The sequence below is a fragment of the Numida meleagris genome, chromosome 2 (genome assembly GCF_002078875.1).
Source record: "Numida meleagris isolate 19003 breed g44 Domestic line chromosome 2, NumMel1.0, whole genome shotgun sequence".
NCBI lineage: Eukaryota > Metazoa > Chordata > Aves > Galliformes > Numididae > Numida > Numida meleagris.
In genome coordinates, this window is record NC_034410.1 from 24466930 (window position 1) to 24489504 (window position 22575).

General features: G+C 37.0%; 1 protein-coding gene across 3 annotated transcripts in view; it reads right to left on the reverse strand.

The window, feature by feature from the left end:
- The window catches only part of COL28A1 (collagen type XXVIII alpha 1 chain), a 71930-nt gene that overhangs the window by 24612 nt on the left and 24743 nt on the right, over positions 1-22575 (reverse strand). For all 3 annotated transcript variants that reach the window (XM_021388204.1, XM_021388203.1, XM_021388205.1), the window contains 13 exons: positions 16574-16642; positions 15892-15960; positions 14467-14535; positions 13503-13571; positions 11899-11967; positions 11255-11323; positions 10232-10300; positions 9072-9143; positions 7108-7176; positions 5997-6068; positions 5283-5351; positions 2672-2740; positions 337-405 (listed from right to left, as the gene is read on the reverse strand). In XM_021388204.1, coding sequence (XP_021243879.1) covers positions 337-405; positions 2672-2740; positions 5283-5351; positions 5997-6068; positions 7108-7176; positions 9072-9143; positions 10232-10300; positions 11255-11323; positions 11899-11967; positions 13503-13571; positions 14467-14535; positions 15892-15960; positions 16574-16642 — 903 coding nt within the window. The remainder of the gene's footprint in view (positions 1-336; positions 406-2671; positions 2741-5282; positions 5352-5996; positions 6069-7107; positions 7177-9071; positions 9144-10231; positions 10301-11254; positions 11324-11898; positions 11968-13502; positions 13572-14466; positions 14536-15891; positions 15961-16573; positions 16643-22575) is intronic.

Consider the following 22575-nt stretch of genomic DNA (forward strand, 5'->3'; position numbering starts at 1 on the left):
GAGGGAGGAACTCAAAGCAATAATAACAGTAAATACATATGAGCAGCCATGAAGACTTTAAGGAAATTACATAAAATCCCTTTCATGATGCTGAAACAAAAGCAGTTCAGTTTATGCCCAATACTGGTTGTCTGTAGAACTAGTACTGTATCCAGGACAGGAAAGGACGTTAGAACAAATCTGAGATATTTAAAGTTGGTGAAGGATGAAAGAGAAGTTTAGTTACACTTAACTGACTAAATATTGAGTGTACAAAGAAATTTTCATTTTAGTATAACACTAAGCACAGAATGTAATTATGAGCAATAAACAGTAAAGAATTAAACATATACTCACAGCTTCACCTTTGTGGCCTTCGCCTTTTTCTCCACGGGGTCCAGCTGGTCCAGGTGGTCCTGGATTACCCTAAATACAAAATAATAAATCAGGCATTGTGTGGGTAACCAGATAATCATAACATAACATATTAAAAGGCCTCCACCTGGGCATAGAGCCATTGATAACAATCCTTTGGCTGTGACAATCCAACCTTTTCTTTATCCACTGAATTGTCCACCCTTTACATCTATATCTCTCCAATGTAGAAATAGTGATGTCACATGGGATTGTGTCAAAGGACTTGCACAAGTCCACGTAGATCTCATCAGTTACCCTTCCACTGTCCACTGAAGCAGTCAGTCCATTGTAGGAATGCCACCAGACTGGTCAGGCATGATATGCCCTTGGTGAATCCATGCTGGCTATCTCACATCACCTCCTCATCTTGCATGTGCCCTAACATATCTTCCAGGAGGATCTGTTCCATTATCTTCCCAGGCACAGACATGAGGCTTACTGGCCTGCTGTTTTCCAGCTCTTCCTCTCTCTGTTTCTTTAAAGTGGAAGTGATGATTCTCTTTTTCCAGTCACCAGGGCCTTTGCCTGAGAGCCATGATTTTTTAAATATGATGGAGAATGGTGTGGCAACCATATCATCCAGTTTTTTCAGGACCCTGGGATGCACGTCATCCAGCCCCATAGACTTTTACATGTTGTCTCATAAGGTAGTCTCTGACTTGCTCTTCTCTTACAGTGGGAGGGATTTTGTTCCCCTAGCCCTGACCTAGAGATTCAGGTACATGAGAAATATGGGAGGTCTGACTGTCACCAAGGCAAAGAACTTGTTGAGTACCTCAGCCTTCATCATGTTTGTTGAAGCCAGCTCTTTATTCTCACTTATCACAAAAGAAAACTCAATACTTCAATGTGTCTCTCAAGGTACACTGGCAGTTTGTACTAAAGATGTTTCTAAGTGACTGCCTAACCAATTGGAATTCCTTGTTGATACTAGTAAGTCACACATCCACCCCACAACTAAGCATGGCATGCATATGGCCACACAGGGAGCAGTGCACATCCCTTCGCTCAGAGCTAGAGAACCGAGAAAGGTAAATGGACTCTACTGTAGACTGATGGAAGGTTAGTTCATAGAATCATAGAAACTTAGAATCATTAAGTATGGAAAAGACCACTAAGATCATCATCTAGTCCAACTGTCAACTCATCACCACCATGCCTGCCCCTCACCCCTCATGCCCACCTGTCCCTCAGTGCCACATTTACAAACTTTTTGAATGCCTATGGGGATAAGGACTCCACCACCTCCCTGGGCAGCCTGTTCCAATGCCTCACCACTCTATCTGAGAAAAAAATTTTTCTTAATATCCAGCTTGGACCTCCACTGGCACAACTTAAGGCCCTTACCTCTCATCCTATCACCTGTGAGAGGAGACCAACTCCCAGCTCGCTACAACCTCCTTTCAGGTAGTTGTGGTGAGTGGTAAGGTCTTCCCTGGGCCTCCCCTTCTCCAGACTGAAGAATCCCAGTTCCCTCAGTTGCTCCTCTTAAGACTTGTGTTCTAGACCCTTCACTAGCTTCTCTGCCCTTCCTTGGACATACTCCAGGGCCTCTATTACAATAATAGATTATGAGTTCATCTCCATTTTTACTTTTAATTCCAGTGTAGTAAAAAACCTGCCAAACAGATGTTTTCATTTAACCTTTTAGCAGACCATTGTAAAAACCAAATATACGTTAACACATTCTCTTCTTTAAAAACTGGGATTTTGTCAGGTAGCTAGTTTTGCCATGAGTAACATAACTATGAATCTACTTAAATCATAAATCTACTGCCAAATCTGCTGTGAGAGACAGCTCTTTAGCCCAGATTACGTAGTTGTTTGTGTGTTGTTTTGTTTGTTTTTTTTCATTTTTAATGGCTGCATGAGAAATACAATAGAGATGGCTCAGGAGCGTACCTATGATTACTGCTTCTCACAGTTTTGTGATATCTGGATAATATAATCCCAGTGACTCACAGTGAGTCGGTGTACTGGCAATAAGGCAGGTGCCATTCTTGTCACTGATGACATGCTTAATTCATTGACACTACTTTCCTTTCCAGGGCACGTTTTAAAGTCATTTCATATAGCAGCAATGTAGAGACAGTTTCTTCTATGCTCTTAAAAAAAATAAAAAAAGAATGTAAACATAAACCTTGTGCCCATAGCTTTCACTTTCATAGACATCACCAGGCATAAAAATGCTGCTCAGGCAGTTTCTGCATTTTCACAAAAGCTTTGCACAAGTCTCAGGTTTCTTTGCTTTCCAAATTTGTCTCAAAAGTCCTACCCTTGGTCCCATTATTGAATGTCCAGGAGGTCCATCTTCTCCTGCTGGCCCCGTGTCTCCTCGATCTCCCTATTCAAAGAGAAATAAAACCAAAGACACGTTCATTATTTTCATTATTAATATTTGAAGTTTTACAGAAAAGAACAAGTATTCCATTCTTTATGACACTGACACGATCATTGCTGAGCTAGGTAATATGAAATCAATACTTCTATAGGAAGTTCCTACTACCGCAAGCTAGCACAGGTTGGTGAAAGGCTGATATAACCTTGTTCCTGCCACAGCACAGAGGACAGCAAAGAAATTAAAAGTGATGGTACAGACAGGGTACATTTAGAAAGGCTACAGATGCAATGGCACAGCATCTCAAAGCTGCAAACTCTACAGACTGAATTTTACAAAGACCCAGGAAGAAACTTGAGTTTTTCTTCAGATATTACCCAGAATAACTGCTGGTAATTTTACCTCTGCCAGTGACTTTCCTGGAAAGCAAAGAGGCTTAGATTTCACTTTTCTCATGCCAACTCTTGGGCTCCTTCTGATGTTTAATTTATGGCAAAAGATTTTTCACATTACATTAAGCATCGTGAAAAGAAAATTTTGGTTTTCAGTGAAACTTCTGCTATTTTTAACAGTATTGAGAAAGTCAGTGTTTCAGAACATTCACTAGGGAATGTAGATCAAAGGTTCTATCAAAACCATGCAGCAACTGTAACCATGAGAGAGGAATATGATGTAAAACCGCTATCTAATCATACTGTCTCCATATTAGTAACAGCATAATAGCCGTCTAGGGAAATGAAAATCTAATCCCCAAACGTGGGTGTAGCTTAAAATAAATTTCCAATACACATAACCACAGCTGTTCAGGAGTTAGACGTAGACCTACTATTACATTAAATACTTAGAGATATACTAAAGAGACCTCAGACCATGACAACTCCCAGGACTGAAAAACATGCAATTTCCTCACCGAACAAATTTATGCCTGGCTTCACTACTTCAGATACCAGGATGTTCCAAGAACATGAATACTAGTAAAACATTGTACTTTCCACAATGCAGAGAGAATACAGACCTGTACACCCTACTATATTTTTAAGCAGTTGGCAGAAACACAAGAGAAGTTTGTTTAAACAAAGAAATTATCATGGAGCTAAATAGGCAAAGATTTTTATATATTCTAAAAATCAACTTATACTTTATAAATACTCAAACTACTTACACTGAGGTACTAGTTTCTGCACATAAAAGCCTGATACAGAAGTTAGTAAATAATCCGAAAACTGCTACAGGCTCCAGTGAATTTTTATTGTGGCTATTCTGCTATGAAGGTGTAATGAACTGTACCAAACTGATCTAATTAGAGTGGAAAGGGCAATAAAGTCTACAAAGTTATTATTTTTTAGCAAGAATGTCATACAAATGACTTACTGGTCTAAACAAAAATGTCACAGTAACTAAGAAAATGACACTAGGTCAAGAAGGCTGACTGGTGTCCTGAAACCTGTCTTCATGCAAGTCATATGTTACAGCACATCACTTATATTTTCTTGACATAATGTTTTGCAAATTATTATGATTTTAATCTAAAATAACAGATATGAGCACCTCACACTCCTTTCTTTCTTCTCAGTAGTTGCATTTTTACTGCAGCTGTACCTTGAGCTTGTCCTCTCTTTCCTACCTCATCTGTACACAAACAAGTTCAAACCACAACCTAGCCCTCTGTGATGTGGTGTTGCCAGGCTGTTAAGTACACTGAGTATACAATACCTAAATGTGCATGTGAGTAGGTGCAAATATATACTTAGGGAAGAAGAAAACGGGATGAAATGTCTTGAGTCATTGAATGTCCATTAGTGATTACTATACCAAAGCTGAAGAGCATCAATTAATGCTGAAGTTAATATTATAAAAACAGCCAATATTTTGTTTATAAAATAAAAATGGGGAGGTTGTGAATATTCAAATGTTTTCAAAACCTTCAAGGTTAGTTCTACTGTTGCTAAATCAGCGTATCTTACTCAGAAGGACAAGTCCCATCCAGTTCAAGTACATTTTTGCCATAGATAAAATGAAGGGGATGTAGCTCTAACTATCTGGTATATTACATTTCATTTAAAGTACTATATACAGTCCAGTTGTTGACTTGGAAGTGACATACAAAGATTCATGCACAAACATTCACTTCCTAAAATCTTCTAGTTCAGCATATAACTCCTGGAACCATGCAAAAACACATTCCTGCAGGGGCTCACTGCTGCATTCTGGAAGCCTTTAGACTTTCCAAGAAAAAAAAATGCATGAGAAAATGAGAAATAAGAGGACTTGAAAGTGATTAATTTCAAAGTAGGGACCAAACCCTTTTTTACAATTGACTTTAAGAAGCAGTAACACCCACTAAGTCCAACACCATGTTAAATGGCCACAAAACACTACGTTAATTTTTGGTACTTTTCAGTACTCCTGACCTCTAAAAAGCACTCAGCTTTGTTACTACAAAAAGAAATTTTAACTTCTTTAATTCACATTCCTTCAGCTTTGACAGAAATGTGCACTAGAAAATTTTCAGTCTCTGGTCTCCAGCAGATGCATACTAGATAATCACCTTTGGTCCAGGAGGCCCCAAAATAGATGATCCAGCAATACCAGGTGGCCCTCTCTCTCCTGGTTCACCCTGTTACAAAATAGTATAACTGACATTTAAACAATATAATTTTCTGCACAAGTAGCAATTTTTTAATATATTTTCAAAATGTTATATTATAAAAACATCTGTAAAACTTTAAGTAAAAATTGATTATATTTGGGAAAAAAACATAAATCAACTTGCTGCTCTTGTGGAAGGTGGTCCAGTTTTCAAGTTTTAAATAACTGTTGGTTTAACGGTATACTTGATTTTTTTAAATGGTAATCAACTTTTTGTGTCTGACCTACTAAGCCAGAATAATAACCAGAACGCTTGCATTATTTCAATTTACTCACCGTTCAGAGTGATACTTACTACACACACAATACTCTCTCTATATAAAGCTAATGTTTCCAAGTCAAAATTTGCAAAGTGTTTATTATTAGAATCACTCTGACAATTTTAATTTAGCTTCTCAGTGCTCGAGCATAGCTATAAAGTTTATAATTACACATTTTCCCGTTCTTTCTCTCCTCATGACTCTTATTTCATTCAGGACAAACAGGACAAACAATGTAATTTTTTCTGCTTTTTCAAAGCATCGTACACTTGAGAAACTTGTACTTTAAATATATCCCATAGATTTTTGTATGAAATGCAAAGTGAAGGGTTGCCCTGAAAGAAGAAGCTTACTTTTGGTCCAGCTAGGCCTTGTTCTCCTTTAGAACCAATTGGTCCCTGTGATCCTTTTTCTCCTGGGTCACCCTGAAGAAAGCAAAGCTTTGGTTTAAATCAAAGCAAAGTTTCATTCACAGCTGGATGATGCCCACAATTAGAAAGGTATTTAGATGCCTCACTCAATCTGAAATCCCACTCAGTTTTAGAATCTGCTCCAAATGTCTTAAATTTAACTAGATGAGAAATAAAAACTTTTGTTTACTCATACATCTTTCCAGGCTTTTAATTTCATATTTAGATACCTAATTAGTCACATCCTTTACCTTAGTTTCTCCTCTTTCCATATCAGCATGCTGAGATAATCACAGAATGACTTAGGTTGTAAGGGATGTTAAAGACCATCTAGTTTCAAGCTGTGGGCAGGGTTGCCAACCACCAGATCAGGCTGCCTCTGGCCCCATCCAACCTGGCCTTGAATGCTTCCAGGAATGGGGCATCCACAGATTTTCTGGGCTACCTGTTCCAGTGCCTCAAAACTGTCCAAGTAAAAAAAATTATGTCTAACATCTAATCTAAATCTCCCCCCTTTTAGCTTAAAGTCTGTCTCCCTTGTCTTATCACTATCAGACCATGAAAAAAGTTTGTCTCCCTCCTGTTTATAAGCTCCTTTTAAGCACTGGAAGGCCATAATGAGATCTTCCCAGAGCCTTCTCTTCTCCAGGCTGAACAAGCCCAGCTCCCTCAACCGTTTTGCATAGGATAGGTGCTCCAGCCCTCTGCTTGTCTTCATGGTCTCCACTGGAGCTGTTCCAACAGCTCCGTGTCATTCTTGTGTTCGGTGTCCCAGGCCTGGATGCAGTATTCCAGAATTCATCTCCTTCTAAATTTGATGAAAATTCTGTACTAAATTTTTAGAGAATCTCCACTATACAATTAATTTAGTATCTATATTTACGGTCTGATTTTCCTGCACTTGTTCAGGCTAAGGAGAATATTGCCCTCTAAGTTCTTTTAAATCATAACATAAAATGCACTTGCTATTTAAGATATAATGAATGAAAAAAAATTGCTGGAATCTGAACTATTATAAACCAGGTCCTTCTCAAGTGTGCATGCTTAACCATACCTTTTGGCCTATGTCTCCTTTGCCAGGGGGTCCATCAGGGCCTCTTGGACCTTGATCTCCTTTTTCCCCCTTAGAGAGATTAGACAGTTAATGTTTATTTAATTATTTTCATTGTTCCAATCAATTATTGGACATAGAAGAAAGAAAGCTTGCAAAATTACCTTCTCCAGAAATGTCATTTAAAAATCTGGGATAGAAAAATATCCTATCTTCTTACCCCCCAACTTCAAACCTCCTGCATTCACATTCCATGCATATCCTCATATGAAGATGATAAATGTTTGCAAAATATTAGAAATGGTCTTTTTTCACCAATTCTGATACAAACAACTTTTTAGCAACAATTAAATTTTAGCAGCAATTAGTTAGCAGCAATAATTTCTTGCAATTTTGCAAGCAAAGATTAATCTAGGCTGCAAATATTAGCCAGAAACATTAATTAATTCACAAATAATCCACATATTACATTATGTTTAGGAAAATTATCTAGGAAAATTTTCTTTTTTTTTTTTTGCATAATATCAACCAGATTAGTGTATTAGAATGATTTCAGGTAATTCAGAAAGTGAAAATGAGATTAAAATGAAGTTTAAACATTCATCTTTGATTTGAGCTCTTGACAGACATGGTAGTACAGATTCAGAGCCTGCTGTTGTTTAGCATCCCTGAGGCTCCCATTTCTGCAAGACAACTTCCCACCGGCAGAAAAATGCCATAACATCTTTATGCCCAGTCTTCCCTGCAGACATCAAACTGTTCTTTGCATTGTCCTGAATACACAAGGTAGCTGCTCAGTGCTAACATATTCAGTTATAATGAGTTCTGACATTGAAGGTGATAATACCAAGATGATCATCAGAATAATTACAGTATATGAAAGAAAAAATCAGCATTGTCAAGTACAAAAGATAACTGTAACTTTAACTCAACCTTTACTCTCAATTCTGTTGTATCCTCCTGCTACACCATGAGGTTCATTTCAAAGAACTTTAACAGTAGGCGATTTCCATTTTTTTTTTTTTTCAAAGTAACACAAATACCACATATTTATCTGCAGTGGAAGGTTTAATGCCTCAATCTCTATTTTTTCAAACTGGTATTTGCACTGCCCTTGCAGCTGAAAAAAACATGAAGTTGCATCCTTAATAGGTGTTAATTACAGCTATTCAGATACTTTCTGATTAAAGATTTACAGTCAAAAAAACGTTGATTTGCTTACCCTGAATCATGTTCATCAGTTCAATACTTTGGTCGGGTGCTACCCTCCTACAAAGCTGCACAGCAGCAGAATTTGAAGGTCCCTGGACTGTCAGCAGCCATTCAACAGCTAGCCAAAGCAATGAGTTTTGCTCACTCAGCAGCTCATTCTCTTTAGATGAAGTAAAATTAAAAACCTCCATTTAACTTGCGCTAAATTGACTATATAGATCACTCTGCTTTGCTGTCCTCTAAACTTCTTTCCATCATTTTGAATTTATTAAGCTTTCTTGTAACACACCTGAGATTCTCTTAAAATCTCTGAATTTTGCTTGGAAACAAGGAGCTTGGGTTTGTGCTGTTTATGGCAGTTTAGGTACCATGCTGAAAGACTTCAGCCACAGCTCACAACTCTTCTAGATACCGTAGATTACATCAATTTAGCCTGACTTCTTTGCGTCAGGAAAAATCTGAACAAACTGTAAGACACAAGCTATCTGTTGTGAAGACTGTGAAAATTAATGGAAGTCAGCAGCCCACAGAAGGCAGGACAGATAAAACAGCTGCATATTGAGATGGCAGTCGCTGTTAACAAAATTTGTTGGAAACATCTGAACTATCACACTCCCTTTTCCCTGACAAATCTACTGGCACATGCCACCCCCCAGGATGAACTGCTTGTCACTGAATATCTGTAAAGTAATGAAGGCTGAGTTTGTTGTTCTTTTGTCAAAGGCTTTTATATGCAGGAAAAAACATTTTCTTACCTTTTTCCCTGGATTCCCAGGGTTTCCGTGAACTCCTCTCTCTCCTCGGTCTCCTGGTAGGCCTTTATCTCCCTTAGAGAAGAATAAATAATTGTATCTGCATACATCAGTAAATTATTTTATTCTGTAAAACAGTTCTAACAGTGAGTTAGAATGTTAATTCATTAGATACAATATTTTTACTCAGGCAAAGGTGGTTATTCCCAGTAAGTTAAATATTCCATATATCCAAAAGATAAGTACTTTGAATTTCTCCTAAAGCCTTCCACCTACTTCTTAAACTTTAGTTTTGTATTAAATAAATTTACATTTATTCAGCAAGTAAAAATATGGATGAAAAGACTGTTATTCTGTGCACAATGTTAACATCATAAAAATGCAATTTTCTTGCAGTCAAACATTTGGGACTGAAGGATTTCTCAGTCTAAAAAACCAGTCCAAACTAATCACTTTTCTTGTGAATCTACATTATAGTCTTTGGTTTATCTGAATATATTGCATTGCATGAGTTGGATGATGCTCACAGAGTGGTTTGTTCCATAAATGAAGGTGGGGATTGAAGACTACCTCACTTGTTGTATAAACTGCTCTAGACATTGCTTCTAAGATAGGCCTTGCTACAAAGAGTTGAAAATATCTATAGGAACAAGTGCTTCTTCCATGAAAAAAATCACCAAGCTCAAAATATCCATGTCATTTTACCCAGTTTTGGGGGAATTCCTATTTGAAATGGCAAGGTCCTGGTATACAGCTTTTAAAATGGCAGCTGATGTCAAATCTGGTGGTAAACGCTTACCATCTCTTCTAATATATAAGCAGTATCAGCACCACTGTCAAATAGGGCTGCTTTTCTTTCCAGTCATTTTAGAGCAATAGAGGTAGTGGCAGTCTTTCTAACAGGCCATAGAGATATCTCTCTAGCTTAGAAAAGATGGGAACGAACTCTTTCCATTATGGCTGCAGTAATGGTTTTAGGAGTGTGAGAACATTAGAAGAATATTTTGATTTTAAAGAGTAAAAATATGGAGTTACAGGAATATCTATATCTCATATTTTTGATCATAGTTAATTTATAGAAAAAAAATCTTCTACTTTGTTCATGAGTAACCTGGGAAAAAAAATCAGAAGACACTGTAAGAAACAGTTAAAAACAGGCTCACTTTTAGCCCTCGTATTCCAACTGCTGGGAGTCCTGGTTCTCCTTTTTGTCCACGTTCACCTGGTTGACCCTAATAACAAAAAACACTTCTGTTTGACAAGGAGTACAATCTAACTTCATTCATTACTTGTATTATTTAAATAACTTCTTTACATATAGAGATGGTCAAATTTTCAGCCAAGACATTTTTGACTGGAATGTTCTTTTCTGTCAAAACTCCAGCAACTTGAAGGACTGCATCTATTTTATTCAGCCCTGCAGTGTGGAAAAAGCATAAGTAAATAATTCCAACTTCCCTCTTCTTGTTCTAATTAATTTAAGTACATTGTATTTTCTATTTTATACTGATATATCAAAGACTCTTCTTTCACTGAAAAATAATTCCAAATAAAGAAAAAACATAACTTCCGTTTAAGAGAAAAGTTTTGCCCTTGCGATTCTTCCTTCCGGTCGTTCTAAAACTAGTTCTTTCCAAAGAAACAGGAATTTAATTTTCCAGTTAAGTTTTTTGGATTGGTTTTCACAGTAAGGAAAATGTTTTCATGTTTAACATGTTTAAGAACTACCTATTTTTCCCTACCTTACTATTAAACACTGTTGCTGTGACTGCTACTTATGTGCCAAAGTGATGTCCAGACCAACACAACTGTACTTCTCTCTGCTTTAGCTGGAGTGACTACTGTGGTCCTTTTGTAAATCAAGGTGATTACAAAGCATACATCCTCTTTACAATTTATCAGTTCATTCCAGTTGATCTCCTGAATACTTCGCCAAATTCCCTTTTTCCTCTCACCCAGTTCTTACCTGACATCATATTGCTAGAGGCCTGGACTTAGGCAGCAGTAATTCTTTACCCTACTTTCCTGTTCTCTTTCTACTTCTTGCTATGGTGCAGTGTTGCCTACTCAATATATTTTAGCTCTTTTCTCTCTCCTAGTGTTTCTACCTTTTGTTTTGGTTCTCTCTCATGGTCACCATGGTAGGCTGAAGGACACACATTTTTAAATAATGTCTTAACCATTACCTTTGGACCTGGAAAACTAAGACCTTTAGATCCTTTTGCCCCAGGATTTCCTTGTGGACCCTGTATACCCTATAAAACAAAAATGCATTATTTTCTTCTATATTTGAAATTAACCATGAGTCTATCTTTCAGCTTACAATTATATTATTTCATCACTGTCATTTTTCTGTGCATTTTACAGCCTTATCCAAGTGTAATGACTAGAATTACTGTTTAGGGAGAAAGCAAATGGGAAGTGTCTCAGTATCTGCATGTAAGACCTGATTCACTGGTATAGAATGTTGTAAGCATGAACTTTAATATTCTTTCCTAAAAACAAAACAAAATAAAAACCAAAAACAAAGCAAAAGATCTTTTTGGACGTTTCTGTTATTCTGCATCTACCTATTCAAGGCTGTGTTCAAGCTTCAGCAGAGCTTGAAATTCAGAATTGGTGGACTTCAGGGGCAGTTCTGTGTTCAGTCATGGCTGGCTCTCTTTGAAAAGACTAGATGAAATGCAGGACAGGTCGCACAATACATCTAGGCTGTTTATAAGTTTCCTCTGACTTAAGAATGAAACAGACAAATACATGATTCAGCTCATGCTAGCTATCTCCAGCATATCTGCTGCTCAGCATCTGCCTGTCCCTGACTCAAACTTACCTGGCTTCCTGGATTACCTACTCCTGGTGGTCCTGCTGGGCCCGGTGGTCCTACCTGGCCTCGTTCGCCCTATACAAAAAGTATTTCAGAAAGCTAAATTGCAGTAAACCATGTTAGCTGATTAACATGCTTAAATTAAACAGAGTAGTAGTCCCCCAAGCTGTATTATCTTGAATTGTGCTGCTTCTATTTGAGTTAAATGAGAATTTTGAATGTCTTAAAGTCTGCTTATAGCAAATGATCAAATAAAAGTATGACTTCCTTCAAACACTACCTTATTTATAATAGACAATGAAGGCTAGAAGGATCTGTAGCTTATATTTGCAGACGGATTGATTTTAAGGATTTTCTTGCATTGAAATATACAGTTTATTGCACAACACTCAGAAGAAAAGCTTGTGACTGTAAACAGAGGAGTTAGTGAATATTTTTTAAAAATCGTTGTGAAGTGGTATTATAGAAATTTTGTACAGTACTTAAGGAGGGAATAGAGGAATTATGGTGGGGAGGTATTGGGAGGGTATGGGTACTGGGAGTGGCACAGACTCACAAAGATATCCAGGATGTGTGACACCAGTCCCCAGAAAACAATAATTAGTTTCACTTACACCAGAAAATCTTAATTACTGAAATGGTTCCAAACACATTCTACCCTGGTCATCACTGCATTTTTACTACATGGGCATGGGAATTAGACAGCTTGCTCTTGCACATGCAACCAACCTTTCTGTAACAAAGGCCTTGAGCAAGATGGTCGGGGAGGTGCTCACTGATCGTGACTCACAGATAGGTCAAATCAGACCATTCCACAGTGCTTGGGTTATCCTGAAGATCTTAGAGACTCATTTGATGGGACAGCAAAATGAATAAGTTTAAATCAAACTCCCCACATCTGAGAAGCACTCTGTGCTGACTAACTCCAGACAGAACTGCCATCCTCTCCCCTCACTGAACCTAAGTGTGGGATAGTGAGTAGAGCAGGAGATATTGAGATAGAAGGAAAGAAATGGGGAGTAGTAGTAGGGCTACAGCACTAAACCATGAGAAGGCAGATCTGGGTCACTGCATCTGATCTACGTGACATTTGGGCATTTTTCATCAGTCATCCTCCAGGTGTGCGCAATATACAGGATGGAATCTCCTCAGGTCAAGGAAATTAAAATTACTCTAGATCCCTCTTTGTGAGCCTGGGCACCAAAAAACTAACAGATTTCAGAAGCTGTAGTGTTTCTTTGCCAGTCTCAGGTCCATTAGACTATATGACTGAAAGAGTGTTTAATATTTTAAAAATATTCAGAAGACATTTTATACAATATTTTGGAAATAAATTTATGTAGAAAAGTCCTTTTCTTCCCTCATACTCCCTACTGCACAGAATACAGTGCTTGGTACTTGCAGTTAACATTGAGACTCATTTATTCGTACAGATAAGCACAGTGTATGAAACCACATCAAATAGTATAAAGAAGTTCCTGAGATTCCAGGATTTGCACAGATTCCTGAGATTCACACAACTGTTGTGTAGTTTTGTAAATAATTCATCATTAATTTACTGCATATATAACTAACTATAAATATGATTAGGAAAATATCCTGTGTCTCACCTTGTCACCTTTTATTGGTTGACCTGGCGGTCCCACTGGACCAACTTTGCCTTCAGAGCCTTTTTCACCCTAGAAACATGTAAAAGTTTTGTAACTCTATTAAGGAATTTATAAAGGTCATCCAAGACAAACTGACCAACACAATGTGGATAATGAGGAAAAAAGTATTCCTTTGCAAATAAACAAAAACAACAGTCAATGGAATTATTAGTTGCACAGAAAAGCAATTCAATTATAGTTCACAACTTCCTCTGCATTCATTGTGTTGTTGAACACAGAGCTTCAAAAGGAGAAAATAAAACACTAGGAAATGGGAAGGTACATTTTGAGAATGTGAAAATAAGTTCATTTTGTAAGTAGATAGAGCAGTTCAGAACCTTCCAGTGCAAAGAAATGGCTAAGATCGTTTCCATGAAAGGAAGAAAAATCTGCTTTATTTAGTAGTTCAAGGCTCTAGAGAATCCTGAAGTCACTCAGAGGCATTCTGATGAGAAGTACAGACATAATTTAACCATAAATCTTTTCTTGTTTCTATTTATTTTTTAAAACAGAATGTTTACATGTACTGACAAATGCCCCTAATGAGGTAACTGTCCACAGAGACTCCTATAACACATTTTTTATCTTCCCAAAATGCTATGACAGAAAGAAAACAGTTCCTGAATGTTTTCTTCTAATAAAGAACACAGATAGTTTTTAGAAGACAACTTACTCGTTAATGCAAACAAAAATAATATATCTTATTAAACAAGTAAATAAGACAAACACTTCTTTAATTGAGAGGAACTGTGCAGATCTTTTGTAATTATCTTGATAGAGTTTTGAACTAGGAGGGATATTCAGAGAGCACAGTGATTCAGAAGACCAAGATCTACCACTGGAATAACCAATGCTCTTAAATAGCTTAGACTTTACAGCAAATTTGTCCCACGATGTTTTAAAAAAATAATTTCCAGAAAACTACCTTTTGGCCTTGAATACCCTCTCCTGGAACACCTTTCTCACCAGGCAGACCATCAGGGCCACGTGGACCCTGTAAGAAAAGAAAAGAAAAAAATTAGATGACATCAGCATTTCATTTCTTACTGACATTTTCTCTAACTTGCTAATATAGCTCCTAGCAACTCCTACAACACTGACAGCTAGCAACACTTTCACAACAGCTGGCTGAGTCCAGGCAATTAAAACAAATCATAGTAAACCATAATTGGAGGATTTAGATTAGAAGAAGCTAATGCTGAAATGGTCTGAACGACATAATTAATGTTTAAAGACATTAAACATTAATTAAAGTATCTTTAAAACCCAAATGAAACTGTGGAATAAATTACAGTAATGATATTTACTGCTGTGAAATTTATTCCCTATAATTTCATGTACCTGAAATAATGACAATCACTAATTTGAACATAATTTTTTTTTCCATGCAAAACGACTGGCTTAACATACATAACCAGAGAATGCCAATTTTGGTTTAAAGAAATACTAATTGTTCTTTTCTTTTTGTAGTAATTTATGTTCTACCACAAAACCCAGCTTTTTATTATTAAAAGTACTGAAGAGTTTTTAAGGATTATCTTGGTTAAATTAAAATGTCCCTTCATTTTTTTTTTTTGTGGGAAAAAAGTCTTTCACTATCACTAGGGGAAATTCAAAACTAATATTAGAATGAATTCTAACAGATATCTACATTTGTGGCTTCTTAATTAACAATCTTTTTGTGATTTTTAACGGAATAAGAGAACTATACATTTTATACTCCGACCAGCAGGAAAAAAAAACCCTCCAGCAAGCACTTCTTAACAATGAAAGAAAGAGTGCAATCCTTTGATAAAAACTCAAAATACCTTACAAGGAGGCTATAAGAAAAAGAGAACTGTTTCTCAGAGCTACACAAAGCTTGCTAAAGGTAGCTTACTCTAACTTGGGAGTTAAAGATAAAAGTAAAAGCATATCATTTTGGAGCTTTGTATTTTATGCAAATCATGTTACTGATAAAAGCTGTGGAATATCTCAGCTCCAGGATTTTCACCTTCTTACAGTCATATTTTAGACTATTTTTAAAGATATTCTTATCTCAGACAAGTAGGAGTACACCTATTAACATACAATTCCATATCTGTCTGCAAACTGAAAACTGTAATCTTGCTCACGGGGACCAAGTAATTTTTTATTTCACCAAAACTCATTTGGACATGACTTAATTCTCCTACTCTGGTAACCCACACACAATTACTGTTGCAATATTGGGCTGGCACAGCCAAAAATACACTTCTTGCTCTAGGTTATGCGGAGGGGTGTATGGAATCAGTACAGCAGCTGCTGCTGATCAAATAAGCTCACTAAGGCTTATTTATTTTCACTTCCAATAGATGTATCAATGACTTACTATTATTCCTGGCTCACCAATTCCAGGAGGTCCTGGAGGTCCGATTTGACCTTCTATACCTTGAGAACCCTTGTGAAAAATAATTAGAAAGTTCAGTTTTAGTTCAATTTGATGCTTCTGAAAAGAAAAACATATATAGATGACTTAATCATGTCATCAGAAAGGTCTGAAATCAAACACATATAATCTCTTGAAGTAAAACAAATATAAAAGATAAATTAGAAGCATTTGAAAATACATTTCAGTTAACACTTGGAATCCAAGATTGTATTTCAGCCCTCATGCCAGCAGCAAAGAGTAGAAGAATATTGGTTCACTAGTGAAGATGTAGTAAGACAAATCTGTCACTTGATTGTGTATTTCAATGACTGAGATGTATTTCTATGCCTTGAAATATGCTTACTCATTAGTGCTTGACTCTGATCTCACATATTCAACCCTCATTTAAATGGCATTATGTCTGACATATTTCAGCACAATCATAACGAAAACTTAGGATTGAGCAAAAGGCAAGCCAATTACCTCAATCCTATGTAAACATGCAAGCCTGTCAATATTATACACGTTTTATAATTAGATTAAAAGAATTTGTGTTTCATAAAACAGTAAGTGAGAACTTTCACCCAAAAAATGTTTGTACATTGTTAACACTTTAACAGATGTGTGTATAATTGAGACTTACCTTGGGTCCTGGCTGTCCAATGCCAGGGACTCCTGGAGGACCATAGGGACCTATAGGACCTTGTTCACCCTAGAGGAAAAAACATGGAAGGAGACTATTAATGCAATAGTCTCTTTTCATAATCAAATTCCCCCACAGTACCTGTCCACTTCATTGTTTAGGGCTATAGAAATATGCATTTTAAGTTGAAAAAAAAATCAGTTTTAGAGCAGAAATTTCAGGCTAATAGCAAGATCAGCATCCTGGCGATAAAAGTTGCTGGAGTAGATAATGATGTTAAAAAGCCATTTGAAATATATTTGTTCCCAATCGTGACTTTGGTTCTGACTTTATTCAATAATACGGTACTTGCTTCCTTTGCTCCTTTTCTTTCCAAAGAGATGTTCATTTGGAAATCAAGCCACCTTTATGTTCTAAACATAGGACTAACATTTTTTTTGACTGCATATCATAACTGTTGTTCTTAGTGCTATCTTTGAAGGAGCTTCTAATGCTCTTGTAGGTTTAATAAGTTTCTAACAAATCCATCATATCTTCTACAGAAAACAAACATCAGATCCTCTCAAAACTGACACTTGGATGTATAAGCAGGAGCCAGGCAGATACAACCCTTTGAAGGTCTGAGCTTCACTGACTGGAGTACCTGCCAGACTGGTGCTACAAATGCTAGTCCTGACGCAATGGTGGATACATTCTGAAATCACTGTTTCGGAATGTTATTAAGATCCAATTTAACCTAAGTAATTCTCAGATTAAAACTTTGTGTAGCGAAGGTAGTAACAATTTCCAATCAGTTGCAACTTAAAGTACTTAAAAGTTCTCCAAAGTAGAACAAATTCAATTAGTTGATCACAAATAAACATTCTCCTTCCATGCACTTCACACAGATTACAACCACTGTTGTGAACAGGCTCCACATGGCTCTATTTAGAAATGCCAGTAAAACTACTATGATATCCCAACATTCATTTGCTCCAGGACCCTGGTACAACAAGGGACCTTGAGCATGATCTCACTGGGCCTACTTGTGTGTTTAAACACATACTATTTCTGGTCTGCAGGAATACTAAATGCTCAGTACTAACAATTTCTTCAAAGATTAAGGCTTAGCTGGAAATTCAAGTACTATAGTTAGTGAAAACAAATGCAATCTACAATGTTATAGGCACAAAGAATTCCAACATAATTTGATCTCATCTTACGAATAACATGCATCAAATGCATTTTCACTTTATTTCTAGAAGGTTCATACAATGAAGATCTGCAAATTCAAAGACAACTTAGAATTCCTTATAAATAGGATAGTTTGGGATAATTACAGAACAATACAATAATTCGAAGAATAGCTAAGAAATTTAATGCTTATTCAAAAAGAGCACATTTTCATAATTCAGTAAGATAATACAGCATCAGAAAGATAATTCTCATAAGGCAGATAAAAATCAGAGAAAGCTGGTACAACAGAAAGCATATGTAACTCAGCAGAGTTGAGAAACTAATAGGGTTTTATCAACATCCATACAGCTTCAATGTGCATTCTGTGCATGTAACTCTTGCCAAAATAGAGGACATAGCAACAAAGTTTAGAGTATTCCTCGATACAGTTTACAATTAAATAATTGTATTTATTTTCATGAAGGCTTTGGACCAGAGTCCCAACTCAGTATGCATAGAGATTATCAAAAATGATGCATTTCTTTATTGATATAACAAAAATTAGAATAATAGAATCAGAGAATAACCTGAGTTGAAAGAGACCCACAAGGACCATTGAGTCTAACTCCAGGCTTCACACAGGACCACCCAGAATCCAAACTCAATGCCTGAGAGCGTTGTCCAAATGCTTCTTGAACTCCGGCAGCTTGGTGATGTGACCACTGCCTGGGCAGCCTGTTCTATGCCCACAGCCCTCTGGCGCAGACCCTTTCCCTAACCCCCACCTGCCCCTGCCCTGACACAGCTCCATGCTGTTCCCTCGGGCCCTGTCGCTGGCACAGAGAGCAGAGCTCCGCACTGAACAAACCAAGTGAACTCAAGCACTTCTCATATGCCTTTCTCTCTAGACCCTTCACCACCTTTGTATCCCTCCTTTGATGCCCTCCAACAGTTTTATGTCCTTTTTATATCGCGGTGCCCAAAACTGCATGTGGTGCTCAAGGTGAGGCCACAGCAGAGCAGAGCAGGACAAGCTCACCCAGCTGGCACTGCTGGGCCTGATGCATCCCAGGGTACAGTTAGCCTGTTTTGTACATAGCTGCTTTATTTTTTCTCCTCAAAAGGCCCATCTTCTGGACATCCAGTTCCCCCACGGAATTAATTTGGAATTGAACATGATGTCCTTCTAAATACAGCTGATCAAAACCAATTTTTATTGTTTCCCATCAGCAGGGAAGTTAGAGAAGGCCAAGAATAACACAACTTAAGCTAGTACTGGTCTTGACTTTAATTTTCTTTACGAACTCTATTTTAAGCACTGCTGTCCTTTAAGTGAACAGTTAGCTGAATTTTAGGGAAATTCTCTATACTATTTCTTTAGAAAATAATATACACAAAAAGCAACATTTTCAGAAGGGTTATACTGACTTAGAAACTTCCTTCTCATTTCCAACTGGAGTAATTTCATCTACTGAATTTCATTACCGTAGACAGGTCACAATCGCTCAAGTATTAATGGAAGTTCAGATTCTGAATGTGCAACAGTTTTTAGAAGTGCAGAACAGTACCAGCTGTCTCAGTGCTGTAGCAGGGCACACCCACTGCCCCGTGGTGCACCCTGCTTCCAGGGCAAAAGCGTCCCTAGGGGATCTGGCAGATTGGAAAACTGACAAAACATAAATAGTTGATTACTGCTGTCTCCCCACTTTCTAAGTCTTCATCAGGAGACTACTGAAGTCAGTGCATTTTGATTCAACGGGCTTTGAGCAAGTTGGTTTCTTTGTAGGGATAAGGAAGTCCAGAAAGTGGCACAGCAATTGCCTTGTCTTCTTTCTCCTCCTTTATCCATTCCCATCGAGAGTATCTCCCACTCCTCCTTTTAGTATTCTGCAAGACTTTCCTAAAACATGCTAGTGTGATTACCATTCCTCCCACTAAACCCACATGCTGACAGGATGAGCTGACTGACAACTGCTGGAATGGGATCCCAGCTGTGGCCTCCAGCCTGAGCAGCTGTAGGCTCTGCCAGGGATCATGTCCACAAGAGATGCCCTCTCACCCTGCTACTGCTAGGAATGGTGCACGCACACGCATGCATAAGCCAGCTGTAGCTGCTGCTGAGCTTGGTGCTTGTTTTTTCCCATGGGCACAGCTGCATATTCATGTTTTGCCATGGTGCTTCCCTCCTGTGCTTTCTCCCCATCTCTCTCACACATGCACTCACAGAGATCTGGGTTGGCAGCCATGGCCAGGCTAAGTATGTTGGCTCCTTTCATCAAAGCTAAACCTGAAATCATGGAGGAACTTGTTCCATTCTGAAAAACGGCATTTGGTAAATACAGGCTCCTCTCTCAGCTGAAACAATAAACCACGTCCCTTTGTTCTGTTTGGAAAGTATTTAATATCTATTTATGACAGCTTCTGACAGAACTTTCCAAAGACAATAACTCTGAGGAATGCTTCCAATTACAAATCATTTGTTCCTTCTCAACTTCACCCACATGTTAGAGCTATGCTAATACACGTGCTGTCTTAATGGGAGTCTGAGTGAAGTTAATATTTTTCCAAACGCTCATTTATGATCACGATAAAAACAATATACACTTCTCTCTTCAGTAACTGGTGTCCTTTAACCAGCTTCACAGCAGCTTTCTTCATAGGCATTGGTGCAGACATTATAAGTAGATAATAGAATAAATAGAATCTACAGTAGTATGACAATTTTGATTTTGTTAAATTTTTTACTCCTTGATAAAGGACAATGCCTGAAGATTACTGGAAAAAAAAATAACCTTTCTCAATCAGGAAGCAAAGTCAGAAACTTAAAACTATTTCTATCTGTTTTAAAGACAGTGTATTTCAAACTTCACATTATAAATAATATGAATTACTAATAAGACTGGCTTTCATCTTCTGCAGTCATGGTGCTACAGTTAATATGAAATTTATTAAAACAATAAATTGCTGTCAGTCATATTACTGACACTCAGAGGTAAAAATCTGCTTTCCAAAATAGCCTCCTCGTAATTACTTTTTTTTGTTGAGCACTACTTAAATTCTAATTTCCTTCTCTACTGGGATTTTTCTTCAGGCTGCATTCAATATCAACTAGAGCAACAGGAAGGAAAATTCCACTTGATCTGAGCTCAACATTTTAACTTATTAGAACTAGACCATTTTGGGAATATAATTAACAGTCTAACCCTCAGCAAAGAGTTTGTTAAGATTAGTGCTGCTATAAACAACTTCTTTACTTTTAAAACAGCAAGTACACACTGCAAGGAACAGAAAGACTGTATTTCAGAGTCCTTAATACTATAATGATTGAGCTACAACAATTGCACTGAAGTGAAAAATAAGCATTCAAATTTAATGATTTTCCTTCCAAAGCAAACAGTAGCAGCAGCAATGTAAGAAGATGCAGATATTTAATAGATATTACTGATATTTTACATTTCTAAGCCAGTTGTGCTACATGGGAACTATGCTACTTTACCAGGAAACTGCATTTTTCTGTCTCCTGGGAAGGATGTAACTTGCCAGATAAGTAAGGAAAGAATCTGCAAATCATGAGAGAAGGAACAGGAACAGTTTATTCTGGGACACATTTTCAGGGAAAAATGCAATAATGGATTTTTCATAAAAATATTACCCCAAGATGTTTTCAGGGAAACAAATGATTGAATATCCATGCTCAAACTTAACTACTTCATTCCTCAAAAGTTTGAATACACATCAGCTCTCACGTTAGATGGTAATTGAGTATCTTACTATGCATATGAAATTTTCCAGAGAGGCTTTCACTTTAACAGTGGCTTTTAAAGAATGTGTTGCTCCCAGTCTTTCCAGTAAGGAATATCTCACAGTTCCTGGAAATATGTTTGGTTTTTTTTTTTTTTTGTTTTGTTTTTTTTTGTTTTTTTTTAAGTAGCTAGTCTAAAAGTTTAAGCAAGCAACCCTAACGTTATTTCTGAAATGACAGCCATAAGAACTCCTTGTAATTGGCTACCTCAGCCACACAAGTTATGTCCACTTCCTGATTTTATGCCCCAATTTTATAATGTGTAACCAAATCATTCTGTTTGTGAATTGTCCTCTGATTTTTTTTTTTTTTTTTTGAGTATTCAGTCCCTCACTGATTTTCACAATTGCTTTGAATACAAACAGTTATGGAACCTTACTCGTGCTATTGTATAGATATGCATTTTTACATTAAAAATTAAACAATTATTTTTGAGTAAATTAATGAAAAACTTGATAACAGGCATACGCATTTTGCAAATTCATTTATGTAACACCAAGAATACTACTCAAAAGTGTATCTGTACATCTTACATTGCTGATCCCAATGAGGTACTTTCATTTTACAAAAAGCAGCAAAAGCTTAGAACAGACAGTTCTGCTGGAGCAAAATACGACATTAAAACAATTTATTAATTTAATGGCATTAAATTCATTGTTAGAACTCCTTCATTTTCTAGAAAAATATGGTGATTCTGTTTTTTTTTTAGAGAGGAAACCAAGATGCATGAAATCTTCCATGTTAGAATATTTACATTTTTTCCTATAACCTTTTTTATTGCTTTTGAAAGACACAGGTGTCTTCTAGTAAGAATATAACCACATGGTATAAACAGTAATAAATAAATAAAAAAAAATTAAATGCAGTAGCTTGTTAGGATGCTATTTTCCTGTATTAGTCAATGCAGTTAAGAGCTACATAGAACGTAAGTACCTAAATCACAGAAAACAGGGTACAAGAAATGTTGGAAGAGAGACAAGATTCTGTTTGGATGTTTCTGGGCATTGCTGCTTACAGCAGAGTACATGATATTCACAGAGCAAGT